A 20,461-nucleotide genomic window follows, 5' to 3' on the forward strand; every position below is an offset into this window, starting at 1 on the left:
GGTACAAAGATGGCTCCGTTACGCCCCCGAACGGCTTGGGGGTAGGCCTATTGCTCGTGGTGGAAACCCCTGAGTTAATTAGAATTACGGTATGGTATTCTACTCAAGTAGAGGTAAGTGTTTGCCTAGAATTTGCCTTAGAGCAGCCCCTTCTACTTTCAATTCAATTGAATTCAATCAATTCTTTTAAAACCTACCTATTTTATTTAGTATATTGATTATTTTCTTTGGTTGGTTTTATTAATTTATATCTGAGTTCTGATTTCTGTTCTTGTTCTTTTGTTTTATGGTTACTCAGCTATGTTGCTCTTATTTTAGTTTTATTTTATAATGCATGTTATATCTTTTTTTATATAATGCATGCTATATCGTTCTTCTGTAAAGCACTTTGGTCTGTTCTAAATGTGCTACATAAATAAAATTGAACTTTAAATATTTATCAGAGTAATGTTTCATTCTTTCTTACCGTAACTTACTGCGCTGTTTTTGTCTTTGTCACCACGAAATGCCATTTCTTTTCTGAACGTGATATTACCTGTTCAGTTTTTTTGGGCATAAATAAATACATTTGCTTGTAAACTGAAGGATGTAGTTTACTTTGAATGACATTTTGATTAAAAACCATATTTAATTGCAACCCTACACGGTCTCTGTCTGAAAGGAGTCATTTAAAAATTCAAGCACAGTACAAGCATGATAAACTAGCATAGAATCTTGCTGTACATAAAGCAAGATTGATTTTATATTGTTTCTATGTTGATTCAATGTTAAATAAGTGATTTAATTATGGTTGAAATAATATTGATTTTATGACCATATTGACTGATTTTTCATCGTTGAAATAACATTATTTCAGGGTGCAAACCTGATTAAAAATCAATGTTAAATTTCAACATTGATTCAATGATCTTTTGGTTAATGCATTAACATTGATTCAATGTAGATTCAATTGGTCTGCTATCTGGGCCGTGGCGTCTGTCGTTGCTATGCAACCATGAACTGCGCTCTCCATGATGACAACAAGGAAGTATCAGCAAAAGATTAATTGATTTCTAGCCCTTGCATTAGCTTTACTACTAGATATATTTATGGAGATGAAAAATAATAAGGCGCCCTGTACAGCTATGATCAGCTGTTCGGCTGAACATTCAATGTTGTTATGCTGCAAGCTGATCAGTTGGTTCCCCAGCTAACACAGTTACGTTGTGAAGACGTAACCGGACCGGACCATATTCGTCGTAGCGACGTACCACATAACGTTCCAGCAACGTAACTTTGCGATTCCCATAATCGTCGTGGCGACGTTATAACTGTACGTTGCTAGAACGTGACGAGTACGTCTCGATGACCAAACTGGCATGTTACGAGGACGTTTCCTCAAAGGACCACATTAGTCACAGCGACGTGCCAAATAATGTTCCAGCGACGTAACTTTGTGATTCCTGTATTCGTCGTGGCGACGTTATAGTGGTACGTCGCTGGAACGTGGCTGGTACTTCCTAACGACCAAAATACAACGTTCTCCACATTTATTTTTAATATACTTCTCACCTTTAGTCCTGGGAATTAAGATGTGCTTGATCCATAACCTCGAAATCCACGTAGAACTGATAAACTCAAACATTTCATTCTCTGCTGTAAAACCTTATAAATTCTAATAGGGAATTATGTACTATCGTTTCCAGTTAATACATTTAGGGATCAATACATATATGTAATGGAAACCAATACAAACCCCTATTAAATTTTAAATAGAAAATGGCCCCAAAACCACACTGTATTCATTTATTAATCAGAATTTATTCAGTGCTACTTTGTACAATTACTAAGCCAATACATTTTGAACATTAACGATTTTTAACCATGTAAAGTGTTAACAAGTTATGAGTGCAGAAATGTAACATCAATTAATTAATCAAAAAACATAATCAATGAATAATGTAACCAACTATTAAAACGTATTCTTTTTATTGAAAAAAGTGTTGTATCATCAGGGGTGTAGTTAAATAATAATCAATACTCTTATTGATACTACTCTTTATAATTTGGTGGAAAAACAATAAAGACCGTAAAAAAAAAAAAAAGATTCAGCAGTTTCTTTATTATTAATTTTATTTGCAGAAATAGGTTAAATTGTTTCCTGAGTGTCCTGTGAGGCTCCTGCTACAAATGTCTGGTGGTAATGTGCTTCATTGCTTCACTACCAGTAGCTAAACCTGAACAATGCGAATATTACCAAAGATCTATAGTCCTTGAGCTTCTCTGAAGCTTACAAATAAAAAAATATTGTTAGTAAAGAGTAAAGATATGTAAAAAATTAAAATAATTCTCTCCAGTATTATTTCACCCACCCAAATATACATCAAGAGTTTTCTGTTCAAGAAAATGAGCATGGTGACTTTCTGAGAGAATCTGAGACCTCTCATTCCTGACTGTGTCCCAGCTCGGCCAGCTGTGGTAAACGCTCCTTCAGACAGTGTTGAGGAGGCAGAGGGAGATGATGGAGAGCTGTGGGAGAAGAGGAAGAGTGTCTTTCTTACCCCACCAGCGGAGGGCAGGGATAGGAGGAGGGTCTCGGTCTATATATTCACTGGAAGCTGAAAAATAAATTGTACCATGCTATTGTAGTCAGGTTTATAGCTTTTTGTTAGAAAGGTATAAGAAAATTGTCTAACTTACGTGTTCCTCCTCCTCCTCCTCCTCTTCCTTATCCCGGGCTGCACTGTCACCTCATCGTCCTTCTAGGCAGCTAAAACAGAGGAGAACTTTATTAATGTTGCTAATCTACAGCTTTTAATGCTTTTGAAAGTCATTTATGCTCACCAAGGCTGCATTTATTTGATCGAAAATACAGTAAAAACTGTAATATTGTGAACTTTTATTACAATTTAAATAACTGTTTTCTATGTGAATAAGAATATACGTTAAAATGTAATTTATTTCTTGTGATCAAAGCTACATTTTCAGCATAATTGTGTGAATATATAGTGAAGATCAGGGCTGCGTTCAGCCCCGACAAAACGTTGCACAACGTTTTTTAAACAGAAACGGTGATGCGTTGAACACACTGTTCTGATGACGCAAGAGTTGCAACTATGGCAGCTGAGAAGGCCATTCTTTGTGTTCTTTGTGAAGAATTTTCGGAGCCTGATGAAGTCGGTATAAATATGTGTTTAATACTACAAAATATGCCCGATGTTACAGTTACTGCACTTGCCGCCCAGAACAAAAGAGAACATCCCAATCGAGTGAAGGGATTTGTGGAAACTGAAATGGAAGCACACATCTTACCTAATTCAGACTAAAATACATCTATTTAGCCTCACATACTGACTTTATTTGTAGTTCATACTGTTTTAATACCCTGTATTTTCTTTCTCCTTTTTAGGAAAAGCACTTAATTACCATTGTTTATTTCTATACCAAATGTCATACACTTGCAATGAAGCTAAAAATATAAGCAACTACATCATTATGTTGATAACCTATATTTTTTACAATAAAACAAACATGTCTTCTAATATCCTCAGTTGTTGTGTATACCGAGCTGCATCGAAGACATTTGTAAATTACTTTCCTTGAACCCATTGTGCGAGTTCACTTTAATACCGTGTGCTTTATATACATGTTGCTGCTGATTGGACTGCAGTTCTGACACACCCACCAAACAAGAGAAAACGCATCTCAAACCCCGTTGCACACCGGTGCACGCCGTTTCCAGGAAACATGACGTTCAACCCGGAAACCGTAGCAAAACGTTGCGCACCGTTTTGAACTTGAACGTGCCCCAGTCTTCAATGTCGCATAATCCTTCAGAAATCATTCTATGATGATTTGATGCTCAAAAAACATTTATATTACATTCTAACATTTCTAATACTATCCAGTCAAGTAAGTGACGTCATCGATTAACAGCAAATGTTAAATTAATTAGCCAACTTCCAATCACCCATTCAACTGCCAGCAAATCCTTTACAAAACTAACAAAAAAATCTCACCTACACATAAAGATGTGATTAAAAGCCCAAACCTTTATAAACAAGAGCTTAGGTTAGCCTGACAGTTAACGTTAGCGCTAACAGTTAACGTTACCTCTTCTGAAAACGGTTGAGATGCTAACGGAGTTTTTCGAAGGCACTAAACTATTTCTATGAAGTAACGTAAAATTTTCAATAGACGTGTGTCAATAACACGTAAGAAAAATGTCAGGAACAGTAGTGTGTATTATTTGTGTGATTTTAGACTAAACTCACCTGAAAGTAGTGAAAACAACAGCGAGAGATGGATTTCTGCTTTTTGTCAGTTGCAGTGGTCCTGCGCCGTTTCCATGGCAACCGCTCCAGTGTTTGAAAGCGCATGTTCAAAAATGCACTCGCATGTTCAACGCGCACGCCCATATCAGCCAAGCAGCATTTACATAAATAAACATCTAAACCATTAGGCTACATTAATAAAAATGTCATGAATTTAAAACTCATTTTGAAGCTCGACCCGCTCATATGTGCAAAATGCCGCCACTCCACGTCAAGTGTCACTTTTATTTAAGATTTTGTATTGTTGTTTTTACTAACACTCAACCTCCTTAATAATAATAAAAAATACATATAATATTTTAATATATATATATAACGTTGTATAACTACTACGATAGTACTTGTAATGCAATTTTCTGGAAAGTTATCTGCGGACCAGATGGGAAAAAATGGAACTTTACCACGACGTCCTCACAACGTTCTCCATGGGATAAACTAGCGACGTCTTTTGAGGACGTGCCCACAACGTTTCTGGAACGTTACCCAAGATTCTAAAAAATGGAACTTTACCACGACGTCCTCACAACGTTCTCCATGGGATAAACTAGCAACGTCTTTTGAGGACGTGCCCACAACGTTTCTGGAACGTTAGCCAAGATTCTAAAAAATGGAACTTTACCACGACGTCCTCACAACGTTGTCATAAAGTAATGTCGCGCTGACCAAATGACGACTAAAGGCCTCATTATACTTCTGCGTCGGACATACGCCGGAGCCTATACGCCGTAGGCAACGTGTTGGTTTTAATTTATACTTCTGTGTCGCTGTCAGCGTTGACGCGCACCTGGGGAGCATGAAACCCCGAGGGAGGGGTTCTGGCAGACCAATCACAGCGCTTGTGTCCGCGTAGAATTGACGCGTTGTTACATTTTTGGAGAGGTGCACGTCAGGGTACGCCGAAGGGTACGCGCGCTACACACAGCCTACGACGTAGCTACGGCGGCAGTTCGACGCAGAAGTATAAAACAGGCTTAAAGGCCTCATTATACTTCTGCGTCGGACCTACGCCGGAGCCTATACGCCGTAGGCAACGTGTTGGTTTTAATTTATACTTCTGCGTCGTTGTCCGCGTTGACGCGCACCTAGGGAGCATGTGAAACCCCGAGGGAGGGGTTCTGGCACACCAATCACAGCGTTTGCGTCCGCGTAGAATTGACGCGTTGTTACATTTTTGGAGAGGTGCACGTCAGGGTACGCCGTACGGTACGCGCGCTACACACAGCCTACGACGTAGCTACGGCGGCAGTTCGACGCAGAAGTATAAATAGGCCTTAACTGACGACGTCATCACAACGTACTGTGTTAGCTGGGTCGTTGCTGCCGCGCTCTATCACTCGCACACCATAAAGAGCAAATTGTTTTTTAATGTTTCAATTTAGTGATTAAAATGACATAATTTGGAAGCGGATAATTTCTTCACAAACAGCTCATTATGACTCAATGTTAGAATGCTGCACCTACACTCGATAGTCAGTGTGAATAAGATCACCGCAACGCAGACCACTGCATTGACAGCGTGAAACATATGATCTGTCTACGGCCAGGGCTCAGCGGAAGACAGAAAATGCCGGTCCAGCGCTGATTGAGGAATTAAATTCGAAAATAAAAGACAGTTTGACATCTTTTTTCTCGCATCTGTGAATTTATTTTTTAATCATTTGCTCTGAGATGAAGCGAATATATTTTTGCGGGAATTTCTCGCACTATAAAAGCTAACCTTGCGGGAATGGTTTAAATTATGCGCAATCCCCACATTCCCGCACCAAAATTCAAGCCCTGAAATGGCAGCAGGATGTGTGTAACTCTAGCATATGGCGCATATGTCATATAAATTTAGGCAAGGCCAAACAGCGTTATCCATGTTTTTGCGATTTCATCGCTAGAATAAGCTAATAGTGAAACTGATAGCGTTTTTCATTTAATTACAATATGAGGACTGACGGTAGGCTATAAAAATCAGCGTTTCTTTGTAGGTGATGACAACCATCTTGACAGCAGCAATCAAAGCATCGCTAATTACGGTAGACCTTAATTTGAGATAGTAAATTTGTTCCTAATCAAAGGGAACACTCAACCACAGAACAGCTGGGTGAGTTTTGTATTGGCTTATTGGATACAGTAAATGAAGACTGTCAACTTCTTTTCAAATTTCCTCACCTAAAACACTCCCACTCTCTGCTGTATAACCAAATATTTCAAAACCAACAACCAAGCCACATAAACAATGCCATTGGCACTAGTCTACATTGCAGACATGTCTCTTAATGCACATAACTTTTCACCTTTTTGCACAATCTTGAAAAAAATACTATTGTTGAAATTCTCAGATCAAGCAAACTTCAACGCACCCTTATCCCACTACCTGCTAACGTTAGTGAACCACACCCGAGCAAGCACACTTTGCAGTTCCTCCGGAAATGCATTTTTCTAGTTATTGATTGAACTTGTTACCCTATTTATCCAAAATGATACTTTTTCAACCATAGTGGGTCAAAATTTAGGGCCATATGATTTCCGCAATCACGGAATCGCAGACGGAATTGCGGACGCGGAATCTAGTTTTAACGCGAAATTTCGCAGAATTGTACATATTTGGAATGGAGTACCGGTACTCACTAACGTTTATAGGCTCGGCTGCTTTCAGCCGCTTCCGTGTCTCTGAATGGCGCATATGCGCGGCATTCAGTGAGAAAAATTATCCTTAATTTTTCAGCCAAAAAATTATCCTTAATTTTGTATTTATTGTCAACGCAGTGCGGCAGCCAGCAGACCATAGCAGGCTGTATAAGCGTGCTCATTGGCTGCCCTGCGGCAACTGCAGCAGCCTACCAGTGAGCCCTGCGTGACGTCACGCCCAATGAGGGCACGCGCCTCACGCGCCTCAGCCTGCCCGAATGGGTGTGGCTAGCGTGTATAAAAGAGGGGCTCACAGGCTGAAATTCTGGTTTTCATAGACTGAAGCGAATAAGCTCGTGGCGCGACACGGCAGGTTACGCAATACTCGTTCCCTCTTCTAGAGAGAACCGAGGCCACGTTAGGTAACCGAGTATGTTCTCTTACGAGAGGTTCTCTCGTATTGCGTAAGTTGCTTACGCTAAGGGAACCCCTTGTCAACGCCATGCGCGCCGAGCATCCACTGCATGAGTCCCAGGGGAGCCCGGGGAACACAACATGCGGGAACAGGCGGCCAGCAACGCGGGCCAGCACATGTCATAAACACTTCATAGGAATACAGAGCGGCTCTGCCGGTCTATGTATAAGCATGGAGAATGCGGCCAGCAGCGCGGGCCAGCACAGTACATAAGCACATCATAGGGAGAATATAGAGCGGCTTCGCCGGTCTATGTATAGAGAGTATAACCCCTAGCGCAGCTGAGTGGAGAATAGGCGGCCAGCAACGCGGGCCAGCACCAGTGCACAAGCGCGTGATGGGGAAAATACAGAGCAGCTCCGCCGGCCTGTATATAGAGAATCTCATCCCTTAGTGCAGCTCACCAGAAAAGCTAGTAGTACACGAAAGTAGTCTGCACATGAACGACTGGGCAGAACATACATATCACTTAAACTGATAACAGTTTAGCCTGCAAGGCGGGAACTTCCAGGTTATAAAATCTCACGAATGTAGAGGGGGAGGCCCAGCCTGCCGCCATACAGATGTTGTGAATAGAAACCCCGCTGGACCAAGCCCACGATGAGGCCATGCCTCTAGTGGAATGGGCTCTGATGCAAACACTGCAGGTGTTTGGATGCATAAGCTGCTGCAATAGCGTCCACTATCCATCTGGACAGGCTCTGTTTCGAGGCGACGAGACCCCTGGTGCGCCCACCAAACGAAACAAAGAGCTGCTCAGAACGCCTAAAGGCGGCGGAGCGTGTGATGTAAACTCTCAGCGCCCTGACGGGGCATAAGAGGTTATCACTGTCCTCACTATCGGATGCTGGCAGAGCCGACAGGGAGATGATCTGCGCCCTAAAGGGAGTGCCAATCGGACGTACCCGTGTCTTGGTTTGAGGATGACTTTGGAGTCATTTGGTCCGAACTCGAGACATGCGGAGCTAACAGACAGTGCATGTAGATCCCCCACACGTTTTACTGACGACAGACCTGTCAGAAAACGGTTTTGAGCGAAAGGTATTTCAGATCCACAGATTCTAGCAGTTCAAAGGGAAATGCTTTCAGGGCCTCTAGGACCAGAGAAAGATCCCAAATAGGAACCGAGGGGGGCCGCGGGGGGTTCATCCTCCTGGCTCCTCTAAGGAAGCGGATGATAAGCTCGCTCCTTCCTATTGCACGGCTGCGCGTCATCTCCGCGAACGCTGCAATAGCCGCAACGTCCACTTTGAGCGTGGAGGGGGACCCGCCCTTGTCCAACAGCTCTTGTAGGAAGGAGAGCACCCGTGAAACCCCACATGTGTGTGGATCCAGACTCTTAGTAGCGCACCATTTAGAGAACACTGACCATTTAGACGCGTAGAGCCTTCACGTGGAAGGAGCTCTAGACTGCGTGATCATGTTTACGATCCCTTCTGGCAAATCAACGGGTATCCATTGATTATCCACGCATGCAGAGACAGCGCTCTGGATGGGGATGCCAGATTGATCCACCGGCTTGAGAGAGAAGATCTTTCCTCACCGGGATCGGCCATGGGGCTGAGTGTGACAGCCTAACTAGCTCTGGGTACCAGATTTGGTTCTCCCATCGCGGGGCTATGAGGAGCACTGAGTGGCGCGTTTCCCTGATCCTCTTGATTACCTGTGGTAACAGCGAGATCGGAGGGAAAGCATACAGCGGGCGGCTGGGCCAGGTTTGGGCCAGCACGTCCTCGCTCTTTGAGAAAAACGTCGGGCAGTGAGCGTTGTCTTTTGACGCAAAAAGGTCGACTTCCGCCCTGCCGAACAGGCGCCACAGTAGCTGGACTGTCTGGGGGTGCAGGACCATTCTCCCAGGGGAATGTTGTCTCTGGACAGTCTGTCTGGGCTGACATTCAGGTGCCCCGGCACGTGCGTGGCTCCCAGCGAGCGCAACGAGTGATGAGCCCACACAAGAAGGCGTTCTGTCAGTTTGCAGAGATTCCTGGATCTGACACCGCCCTGTCGGTTCACGTAGGACACCACGGACATGTTGTCCGAGCGGACTAGCACATGGTGGTCCCGTATATGTGGGAGGAAGCGCTTGAGCGCGTTCTCGACCGCTATCATCTCCAAACAGTTTATGTGGAGGCATTTCTCCTGGTCTGACCACAGGCCAAAGACCGGTTTGCCCTCGAAAAGAGCGCCCCAACCTAAGTTGGATGTGTCCGTCGAGATAACTTTTCGGTGCGAGACGGCTCCCATTGTCACTCCCCGCTGGTACCAGTTGGCCGCTAACCAGGGTCTCAGTGCTGAAACGCAGCTCTGAGTCACTCTGATTCGTATGCCGCTGGACGCCCAGACTCGGTGAGGCACTTGAGCGTTCAACCAGCATTGTAGCGGGCACATACGCAGTAGACCCAGCTGAAGCACTGCTGCAGCTGATGCCATACAACCCAGCATCCTCTGAAATGTTTTTAGAGGTGCAGCGCTGCCCAACTGGAAAGACGCGGCCAGGTGTCGGATACGGCACGCGCGCTGTGTCGACAGCCGGGCCGTCATTGCCACAGAGTCCAGTTCCAAACCCAGAAAAGAGGTTGACTGACTGGGCAGTAATGAGCTCTTGGTCCAGTTGACCGTGAGACCCAGGCTTTCCAGGTGGCTGAGAAGCACTGTTCTGTGAGAGATAAGTTCTTCCTCTGACTGTGCTAGAATCAGCCAATCGTCCAAATAGTTCAAAATCCGCATGCCCTGACCTCTCAGGGGAGCGAGAGCCGTGTCCATGCACTTCGTGAATGTACGGGGTGTTAAAGACAGGCGAACGGCAGGACGGTGTACTGATATACCCGACCGTCGAAGGCGAATCTCAAGAATGGCCTGTGACGGGGTATTATCTGGATCTGAAAGTAAGCGTCTTTCAGATCGAGGGGAAATAAACCAGTCCCTCGGGCGAATCTGCGCAAGGATCTGTCTGGATGTGAGCATTTTGAATGGTCTTTTCATAAGAGCTTTGTTCAAATATCTCAGATCTAAAATCGGTCTGAGAGCTCCGTCCTTCTTGGGCACGAGGAAGTAACGGCTGTAAAAGCCTGACTCGCTCAGAGAAGGGGGTACCGGTTCTATGGCCCCTTTGCACAGAAGTTTCGCTATTCCTGCACGAAGTAGGTGTGCTACAGCCTACATCCCCATTCACTCTCGTCTCGGTTCGTGCTCGAAAGCGCGGGGGACGGCGAGCGAACTGCAATGAATAGCCCTCTCTTACTGTGCTCAGCACCCATTCTGACGCACCTGGAATAGCTTCCCACACTTTCGCATGTACGGCTAGGGGCAGAATGGCCTCCGGGCTCCGATTGCCGCATTCCGCGGGCTCGAGAACCTGATTCGGAGGCGCGGGCGCAGTGCGCGCGCTCTCGGTGCTTGAATACGGCGGCTCGCAGACAGCGATGGCTGGCCGTTTTACGCACGATGTCCCGGAGGAAGTTTCATGGTGTTTTTTTCCCTATTCACCTGGGTTTTTCCCGTCTTAGAATTTAGAGAACAAATGCTTAATTTGCATAAAAAAAATGAAATCTCAGACAACTTGCAATGGTGTTTTTCTTAGTTATTATGTAATATGGAATACATCACATATCATATATACACTGGGAACATTTAAGAGTGATATTGATTGAATATGTATGTCGGCCTTAAAAAATTACACAAATAATGCTTAATTTCACCTTAAAAGTTGGTATTTTGCATATATATATAGCCTACATAAAAAAGGCAGTGAGCCTCCATTATATCTTTGCTCTGACCCTTGACTATCGATCTAGAAACTTAATTTCCTCATCTTAATTGCCTACTTACAAAAAAACTAGGGGAAAATGGTCCAACGACTGAGCAAGATAGGCAATTTGGCGGCCATTTTGATATGCAAATTAGAAGGTCAAAAACTCACAATTTCGCTTGGGTACCAGTTTTTTTGGATTCAGCACCCTTGAAATATGTAAAGTAGGCCGGTTCCCGACTTGTACCCATAAATGCTCCTCACTTTCACTTTTTGGGTACATATCCCATCTAGACTAATAGTAAAATACGCTGTTCAGTCAGCCATTTTTTTCCACAAGTGACCTTACCAAAATAAACAAATCATATTTGGTTGGTCATGTGAACTCATGATGTCGGCCCCCATGAGGCGACCCGCTGTGTGAATGGCATTTACTTAACCATCAATATAGTTCAGGCGTCACTATTTTAATTTGTTATTTTATCATCCTACTTTTCAGAACAGGATTATCTAGCAGGTTTTGCAAATAGGCTACCACTTAAAAATGAGAATAAAATGAACCCGCCTCTCCCCTAGGCTCTGATCATTGTGACACTGCTATGACAACAAATTCAGTACAGAGATAAAGACCTGTCAACGTTTTGTGATCTCAACTGCTTCTTTAACTACAATTACAACACATTCTAAAATGAATTAATGTGCCTGCTAAATACTAAATTGTAAACAAAACTAAACTGAAAGTAAGAGTACACATGGAATAGTATTTATAAATCTTTTAAAATGCAAAACTATAATAATCTTGCACTTTCAACAATTTTAATGCATCGATAAGGATACGCACACAAACTGAGGTTTTTACTAGCTTTAATATTCCTGAAACGTCTGTTGCAGAAAAAAAAAGTACAAAAGTGTCTGACAGTAAAAAGATGCAAATGCATGGAGGGACATAAGAGAGACTCACTCACTAAAACAGCAGCATCTCATACAGGCCTGCAAAATTCATCTCTGAAATATCACTAATACGAAGCCAAACAAAACAGTGATTAATTAACATACAAAACCACACAGTTGACCAGGCAGTAAGACATGCAATAATACAGTCTTTTCCGTGTGTGAGAGAGAGAGAGAGAGAGAGAGAGAAAGAGAGATGAATTGAGCATCTATAAAAACTGTTCATTATATCAGACAAGTTCAATTCATAACATTCCATTTATTTGTTGACAGCACTTTCTGCTTCCTGTCAGTCTGTTTTCAGAAATTCAGAAATGTTTTGCATATGAGATCTGAGGCTGTGATCAGCCAGGGCTCCTGAAATGGCTCTATACAGTTCTGTCTGTTTTGTAAATATGTATGATTACTAAAACCGCTGAGAACAGCCAAAGAAAAACAAAAAATTATAATAATTGAGATTTTTGCATATGTGACATCATCAGAATAATAAAACACAACACACAGAGAACCTGTGAGCAATGGAGGGTGAAGCTTCCTCACAGTAATGACACATCAGGGAAAGGGGTCATTGTAATGGCGTGAGGTCATTGCTATGGTAACAGCAGTGAGCTACTGCTGCGGTCAAACTTCTTGCCTTTCGAGAGTGCAGCAACCTGTTTCAACAATTCTCTGTTCTTCCCCTGAGAGACAAACACAAATCCACAGTTAGTGAATAATACATACACACAATTCAAAAGTTGTTTTTTTTTAAAGAAAAGTATACTTTAATTCAGCAAGGATGCAAAAAAATAAAATAAAAAAAAAGATTTATTTAAATCAACTTTCTATTCATCGAAAAATAAAAAATATATCATGTTTTCACAAAAATATTAAGCAGCACAACTGTTTTCAACATTGATAATAATAATAAATGTTACTTGATCACCAAATCAGCATAAAATGATTTCTGAAGGATCATGTGACACTGAAGTTTAGAGTAATGATGCTGAAAATTCAGCTTAGCCTTCACACGAATAAATTAAAATTTGAAAAAAATATTCACAATATTACTGTTTTACTGTATTTCTGATTAATTCAGCTTTGGTGAGCATAAAGGATTTCTTTCAAAGTGCTCATCAAAAAACAGACAATTTCCACAGTTTTAACAATGACAATACTGACTGATGACGACAATTCCTGTTACCAGTTAAATTCATTGATTAGTATGTGTGGTGATTTGAGTTTGTTTTTAATGTCAGTTTCTGTGGTTATTTTCACGGTGAGAAAAATTATGGTAAAAATATTTCAGGTTTTTACTATTTATTTTTCGCTAAAAACTCAAACTATATTTGGTTTAACTTTGTTAATTTCTTCAGAAGAGTTAACCGAATGAAAAGGGTTTCTCACTGGTTTAAAACCAGCACAATCTACTAAAACATGCTTCAATGATAAAGAGTTTTGACACAAAGAAAATCTTCTAGTATTAAAACTTGTGTCATCCTGGAATGGCCTATTCTGCAATGGGTATAAACAATCTGGTCCCATTGGTTTGAGATAGAAACTTCCAACATTGGGGCTAATTTCATGAAGTTTGTTCATAGTATATAGATCCCATTCTCTTTGCCATTTGTTATTATAGAAATGAATTATTGATCCATAGGAGGTACTGTGCAAATTTTGACGTCTGCTGATGTGGTGATTTGAGTATTGGAGAGTGTGTACGGTGTAAGTGACCTGTTGTTGCTCCATGGCCTCTTTGTGTGCTTTCTCCATGTTGTTCATCTTCACCCGCATATTTGACTCCTGATACTGAAAGTCTGCCTTCAGCTCTGTCAGCTGAAACGGTAAACAAATTCAGAAAATCTTCTTTGCAAACTGTATTGACAACACTGCATAGGAAGTTCAACTGGAAATGATTGTATTGCAACTCAAAGAAATACACCACAGTCACACAACAAACGCAAACCCAAATATTATATTTATATCTTCACTTATAGATTTCTAGTAACAGCTTAACCATTCAGCATAATTATCATCTCCGGCAGCAGAAGGACTGTGATGTGGGCGGCTGAAACTCAGAAAGAGTCTTATAATGTTTCTGTAACTCATTTTAGAGTTTGTCATATAAAAAAATAAAAGAGAACTGTATATGATACTGATTCAGTGAGCCATACTGTAACTTGGAAGAGCTACAGCTACAACACTGACTCCATGTGAATGTTGTGCCAAAGTCAGGAAGTGGCATCACAAGTTACCTTCCTGTCTTTCTCAAGAATGGTCTGGTCTCTCTGCTGGAGCATGCGCTTCAATGACATCACTTCCTCTTTCAGTTGGCTAATCAAGATGAAGTTATCCGTGCCTCCAGAATCCATTGACTGAGTGATTGAACTACTGGAGAGAAAGAAAAAGAAATGTTTGGCATTGAAAAAAAAGATTGTGTCAGCCTGTCCACACCGAGGAAACCGACAAATAAAGGGGCAACTGCAATGAGAATTACCTGTCTCCATTGGATGGCTTTGTCTCTAGTTTGGGTTTTTTCTTTGGTGTTTCCTTCTGAATGCTACATAAGAGAAGCAAATTAGAGTCAATCCATCTCAACACAATCCCACAGCATGGACAGAGAGACACTGACCATCCTGAATATTAAACTACAGCCGAATAGAAACAGCATGCCGTGTGTGCATGTAAAAGAGACACGTCTCACCTCTGCTTCCACAGCCCCTGATCCTGCTCTGGACTTAAAGTACCACTCATTCTGTAACACACACAGTGACAGCATTTTCAATAAGAAATAGGGGTGGGAATCTTTTGGGACCTCGCGATTATATTCAATTCTTGAGGTTTCTCGATTCTTGATTTTGAATCAAATTTCAATTCGATATGAGCATTTTGATTGTAGTTTACTGTTTTATGTTACTTTTCTAAATTGACTGCGGTAGACAGTTTAATACAGGGATGGGCAACTTCAGTCCTGGAGGGCCACTGTCCTGCAGAGTTTAGCTCCAACCCTAATTAAACACACCTGAACAAGCTAATCAATGTTTTCAGGATTACTAGAAAAGAGTTTTTGCCAGGGTTGGAGCTAAACTCTGCAGGACAGTGGCCCTCCAGGACCGAAGTTGCCCATCCCTGGTTTAATAGGACTAGAAGAAAAAAAAAAACTGAATTAAATGTGAACCTTGAAATTTATTTAGTTTTTCCCTCCCATTTTAGTCAACACAATATTATAAAACAAATGCCCTTTAAGCTGACTATAATCATTACACACAGTTTTCTGTAATAAAGCAAGGCAGGCAATTTTATTTTTGATATTAAAAATAGGAACAAAGAAGCAAATTACAAACAATAGGAAAAATATAATAGAAAAATATACAAATGAAATTTTAAAATACTAAAAAGTTTTTCAGGTACAGTTGCATAGGTTTATTAAACGTAGTAAGAAACACTACCGAAATTAAATAATCCAATGTAAAATTAAAACACTGTATAGTTTTCACAGTATGAATTAAATGTAAATTGATTCATAATAAGCATAAAAAAGTGATTCAGTCAAAAGTTATTATTAACATTAATGAAACGGATGGCAACAATTTATTAGGGCGGCTGTCCCTTTAAGAATGAATGCACGGATGTAGTTACACATCTGATTTTCTCCCATTGTTGTCGTTCATGTAGTATGACACAACAGACTTCGTTTACATTGGAGGAACCGTTATACCACAAGTGCTCATGCGCTTCGGTTGCTTGTATTTGTATTATATCATTCAAACTTACTTGTGATGTGAACTTCCGTGTCTGTGGTGCTGATGATGATGATGGTGTCTCTGATGTTCCTTCTCACTGAGGGAAGAAGAGTTGGAGTGGGAAGAGCCAAGGCCTTTCCGCTGCTCTTTTGTTTTTTGTAGAACACGACGATATGACAGTGTGCAAAGCCAACATAAGAGCTTCCCATCCACCTACAGAAAGAAAGAATTCTGCATCAAGTGTGTCCAGTGTTATTTTAGTATTATTTATATAATATAACATTTATTATACTTTTAGTTTTATATTTTCAGTTTTCATATTCAGTTTTAATAATTTTGTAGTGCTATTTTAACATTTCTATTTAGCTTTAAATCTCTTTTTACTTCAGTTTTAGTACTTTCCAAGGCAATATTTCTAGTTTGTTTTCCATTTAATATTCATAATTTTATTTATTTAAATGAACACCATTTTTAATAGTTTTAGTAAACAACACTGTGCACTCTTATTACACATGCTGTACACTCGGTTTGCACCTTTGATGTAAAAAAAAATTAAACTTGATACTTCTTAATATTTAATGATAAAAAAAAGTGCTGTAGCAGTTCAGCTTAGGGTTTAACTCATATTTTCAGCAATGTTATTTCGAACAGAATATCCAGAAAGAATATTGTTAAATGTAAAAAACAGCGCGGTCTCGGTTGCTTGCATAAAGTCAAAACTGCAGCTGTGGGCTACAATCAAATTCAAGATGGATTCATGGCCATAAAATAACATTTACATGGTTTGAATGTTTTAAAAGTAAAGTCAATTTTTCTGCACCACCAGTATTACCAAAAGTATTTGCAAAAATAATAAATTATGTTTTCAAACAGGCTGACCTTCAAACAAAAATTACACCAGCTTAAAGACATAACGGCAAATGTTTCCACATCTACAGTAGTGGCTAAAAGTGATGACCAGAGTGGATTTTTTTTTTAGTGACCCAACAAGTTCGATTAAACCATCAAAATATGAGGAAAATATTTCATATCTTAAATATGAGGGAAGAACAAAGCACTAAACTTGGTTAAGGTATTTAGCTGACAAAATCATTTGGCAAAAAAAAGACCAAACTAAAATTTTTTTGTAGTCTGCACCATTTGGCATGCTTCATTGCATTATCATAAAAAAAAAAAAAAATTGACTCCAAGCTCAACTACGCAATATGCTTGCAAAATCTTTAACAAATTTTTAATAATATTTGAATAAAGGGTGAAGATCAAAATTTTTCTAGGCCAGATATCACTTTTGGCCACTACTGTATGCATCACGAAGAACGCAATACACTGCTGATCATAAATAAGTAAATTTGGGTGATCAGTGGTTAACATTGGTGGAAGGAATGGGATTTAATCATTCAGTTCTGTTTTGTGCATAAACCAACAGTAGTTTTGTACAACTTGCTCAGTAATTAATGACAGACATGATTGAGCTTTCAATGTGCTGAAATCTGAAAACAGTAACTCTTCAATCTGTCAGAGCACGATGAATCACATCACACACAGGAGAACACAGCCAGAGTGTGGATGAGTAATAAGACTGAATAATAATGTGCATGTGATTGGTCACCTTTCTCCTTCCCTCATCCTTCCTGTCGAAGGCACACTGCTGCTTGCACTGTTCGCAGGTCTGTGGAGGGCCGTACTTCTTTTCAGAGTTGGTGCAGCGCTGACATTTGGTCCCAATGAATGCAGCAATGATGTTACAGTACTGACATGGCTTCGGCTGGAAAAAAAAGAGGAAAAGATGTGTGTTAGTGCATTCATCTGCGGGATTTCCAGTAATTTAAACATTTATACTCTCACATGAACTTACCGTTCCAAACTGTTTGACATTCTGTGCACATTTCTTACAGATAGTGTTGGTTTTGCTGAGAAAAAGGAAAGATCTTCCATTAGTGCAGATAGGATGATACATGTTTAGCAGACACTGTGGCTGGTGAGCAAAGACTTAGTTTCCCACCCTGATTGTGTATATGAGTGTCTCACCTCTCCTGCTGAAACTCTGACCGGCAGAAGGTGCATTTTACTATAGGGTGCGCGATCCGACACTCCTGGGAGGAAAAAACATCCAATGATAGTGTAAACTTAAAATGTGCTTTAAAATATATATATATATATATATATATATATATATATATATATATATATATATATATATATATATATATATAGATATAGATATAGGTGTATAGGCCACATAAAAAACTAACAATGGCAGTGTTGTGTTCATTCATGAATGATTCATGTTACAATCTGATATACTGTATGACTGCATCTTTAGGCGTTTTCACACTTGGTCCTTTACAGTGATCTGAGCATAGATCGCTGGATTTTTGGCCCATATGCAAATACTCCAAACAATATCAGACCCTTTTAAAGCGAACCAAACAGACATCATCTTGGGACACTTTAGTTTGGTCAACAAATGCCTCCATATAAATCGTCTATTCATCAGGGCTGCTTCTGCTGACAGATCATTCTTATTCCAATCGCTTCCAAATTCTGTGAGAGAGACACAGCTGTGGGAACGTCTTGTTTATGTTTTATTATTATTATTATAATACTGTAAGTAATAAATAACAATGTATGTTCAATAATGTATGGAGTGAATACTTGCTAGTTCTCATAATGCCGATTTCTCCAGTAGATTTATTTAAGTACATTACTGGTTATGTACTTTTTTTTATATATTTAGAATGAATGCAATCACTGACAGTAGCCTACTATTTTAAATTAAAAAAATAAATAAAATAAAAAACATTAAAATATTGCATCAATACTAGACATTAGGACAATTGTTAAATTGTAAAAACAATCATAATAATTTAAAACATTTAAAATGTATACTATGAAATCAGTGATCTTGTGCCGCCATCTGTTTCTAACACATTTATGCATTATTAGCAAAGTAGAATCATGAATATTTCTGTGCTGATGTCACCATTGCCTTATGCCATAAATAAAAACACGATTTAAAGCAAACAACTCAAGATAAACTGGATGTATACGGGTGGAGGTGTGATATAGATCAAGAATATGGATTTAGTACTGCAACAAAATGTATATTTGTGTGCCAAAGATGTGTTTCTATATATATATATATATATATATATATATATATATATATATATTTATATTATGTTATGTTCAAAGAAAAACTAACTCAACAGAATTTGTAGAAATGTTGTTTAACATATTAATAAATAAAAATAAATCAAATCTTGGTGTCACAATGTAAGTGAATTGGATAAAATGTTAGGGTAAAGTGTATAGGGTCAGGCATCGCGCATTAAACGTGACTAACTTATATCCAAAAAACAACAGTAAGAACACAAAGAGGTTTGAGACCCCATTACTACTTAAGTGGACCAAAAGAGGATCCGAGTCGTAGAACTGTTTTTCCCCCCCCACTTGGTTCATCGTTTAGTCCACTTCAAGAGGTCTGAGTTCGGTTCAAGTGTGAAAACGTAATTGAAACACATAAATAGGTTAGGACATCAGTGGTGTTTTAGCTTTAACAATGTCTGGAGGCTTCTGCCGTTCACAATTAACACTTAAATTACTCTCTGAACAAACACAGACAGTACACACACATTTCCCCGAGACTTTTGAAGCGCATGTTAACAGTAAAGTTCCGTGCATGTGTACTCTCACCTTGCAGAGCTGCTGGCCCTGCGACAACTCCTCGAACGGGAACCGCTGGTTACACTTGGTGCAGGCGTACAGGGCCGATGTGGCCATCACCAACCCCACAAACACACAATTACCGCTTCTGTTAAAATATAACTACACTTATGCGAGGACGACCTTTAACACATGAGACGAGGTGAGACCTGAGAAGATTCAATCCCAATTAAAACGGCAACTAATCCCGATAAATAAAATGGATCCAACCATCTAAAACTGCTCTGCGAATACTACTATAAAAACATCAATGGCTTATACTCATGACTAAGAACTAAATATAAACTAAAATATGGTCATATACAAAAAGAATAACTAAAACCCTGATTTCATAGCTCGGTATTTCGGCTCCTAGCGAGAATTTTTGCTTTCTCCTTTTTGTATCTCCGTCGACGCACGAACCGGATGCGACCTGTGACTACAAAGGAAAGACTCAACAGCCAATCGGGAGCCTGCGCCAATGGGCGGGAAGAGTGGTTTTAAAATATAAGCACCAATCAAAGACCTCGTCCCACCCCTTTAAAGAACTACGCAATGTGTTTTGTGACGTGTTAGTGATGTAAAAATATCACCCTTTCTTATACAGTGAGTGTCAAAAAAGAGTCAACAATTTTCTTCAGAAAATACTCGGATCTGATTTTGACACTAAATGCTCCTCTTGTCAGAATGACTCTGAAACTCTTCTTCATTTGTTTTGGTCGTGCAACTATAGCCTACTTTTCAGCTCTGGAGAGATGTTAATCTGTTTATCTCAAGGTTTTTGTTTGAAGCGGATCCAAATTCCTGCTTTATAATAAATCTAATTCTCTTTCTATGTAGATTTTATATTCATAAATGTAAATTTTCGAATTGTAGACCTATTTTTTAAACATAGGATAAACATAGCATAAGATAAAACATTATTTAGGCC

General features: G+C 40.1%; 1 protein-coding gene and 1 long non-coding RNA gene across 3 annotated transcripts; both read right to left on the reverse strand.

The window, feature by feature from the left end:
- Window positions 1-1,792: 1,792 nt before the first annotated feature.
- Window positions 1,793-4,329, reverse strand: LOC311082636. The gene is made up of 3 exons (XR_014606150.1): window positions 4,254-4,329; window positions 2,680-2,749; window positions 1,793-2,597 (listed from the first exon to the last, which is right to left on the reverse strand). It is a non-coding gene; the product is annotated as an uncharacterized lncRNA (long non-coding RNA).
- A 7,670-nt stretch (window positions 4,330-11,999) lies between these two features.
- Window positions 12,000-19,973, reverse strand: fam76b (family with sequence similarity 76 member B). Of its 2 annotated transcripts, none has more exons than XM_084113234.1 (10): window positions 19,522-19,973; window positions 17,854-17,918; window positions 17,681-17,735; window positions 17,435-17,590; window positions 15,857-16,038; window positions 14,787-14,837; window positions 14,580-14,642; window positions 14,338-14,473; window positions 13,817-13,918; window positions 12,000-12,783 (listed from the first exon to the last, which is right to left on the reverse strand). In XM_084113234.1, the coding sequence occupies exons 1-10, from the start codon at window positions 19,606-19,608 to the stop codon at window positions 12,694-12,696; spliced, it is 987 nt and encodes a 328-aa protein (XP_083969360.1). In that variant the 5' UTR covers window positions 19,609-19,973; the 3' UTR covers window positions 12,000-12,693. The 2 variants fall into 2 exon arrangements, with proteins under 2 accessions (XP_083969360.1, XP_083969361.1); XM_084113235.1 differs by having other exon boundaries at window positions 12,001-12,783; window positions 14,338-14,470.
- Between the last annotated feature and the right edge of the window lie 488 nt (window positions 19,974-20,461).

This window comes from Abramis brama (genome assembly GCF_963993115.1).
Source record: "Abramis brama genome assembly, chromosome: 5".
Lineage (NCBI taxonomy): Eukaryota > Metazoa > Chordata > Actinopteri > Cypriniformes > Leuciscidae > Abramis > Abramis brama.

Coding starts and splice junctions, on each gene's coding strand:
- fam76b (XM_084113234.1), bottom strand. CDS start 19,608: ATGGCCACATCGGCCCTGTACGCCTGCACCAAGTGTAACCAGCGGTTC. Junction 17,591..17,680: donor ATGTCAAACAGTTTGGAACG/GTAAGTTCATGT, acceptor TTTTTTTTCCAG/CCGAAGCCATGTCAGTACTG. Junction 12,784..13,816: donor AGGCCATGGAGCAACAACAG/GTCACTTACACC, acceptor TTTGTCTCTCAG/GGGAAGAACAGAGAATTGTT.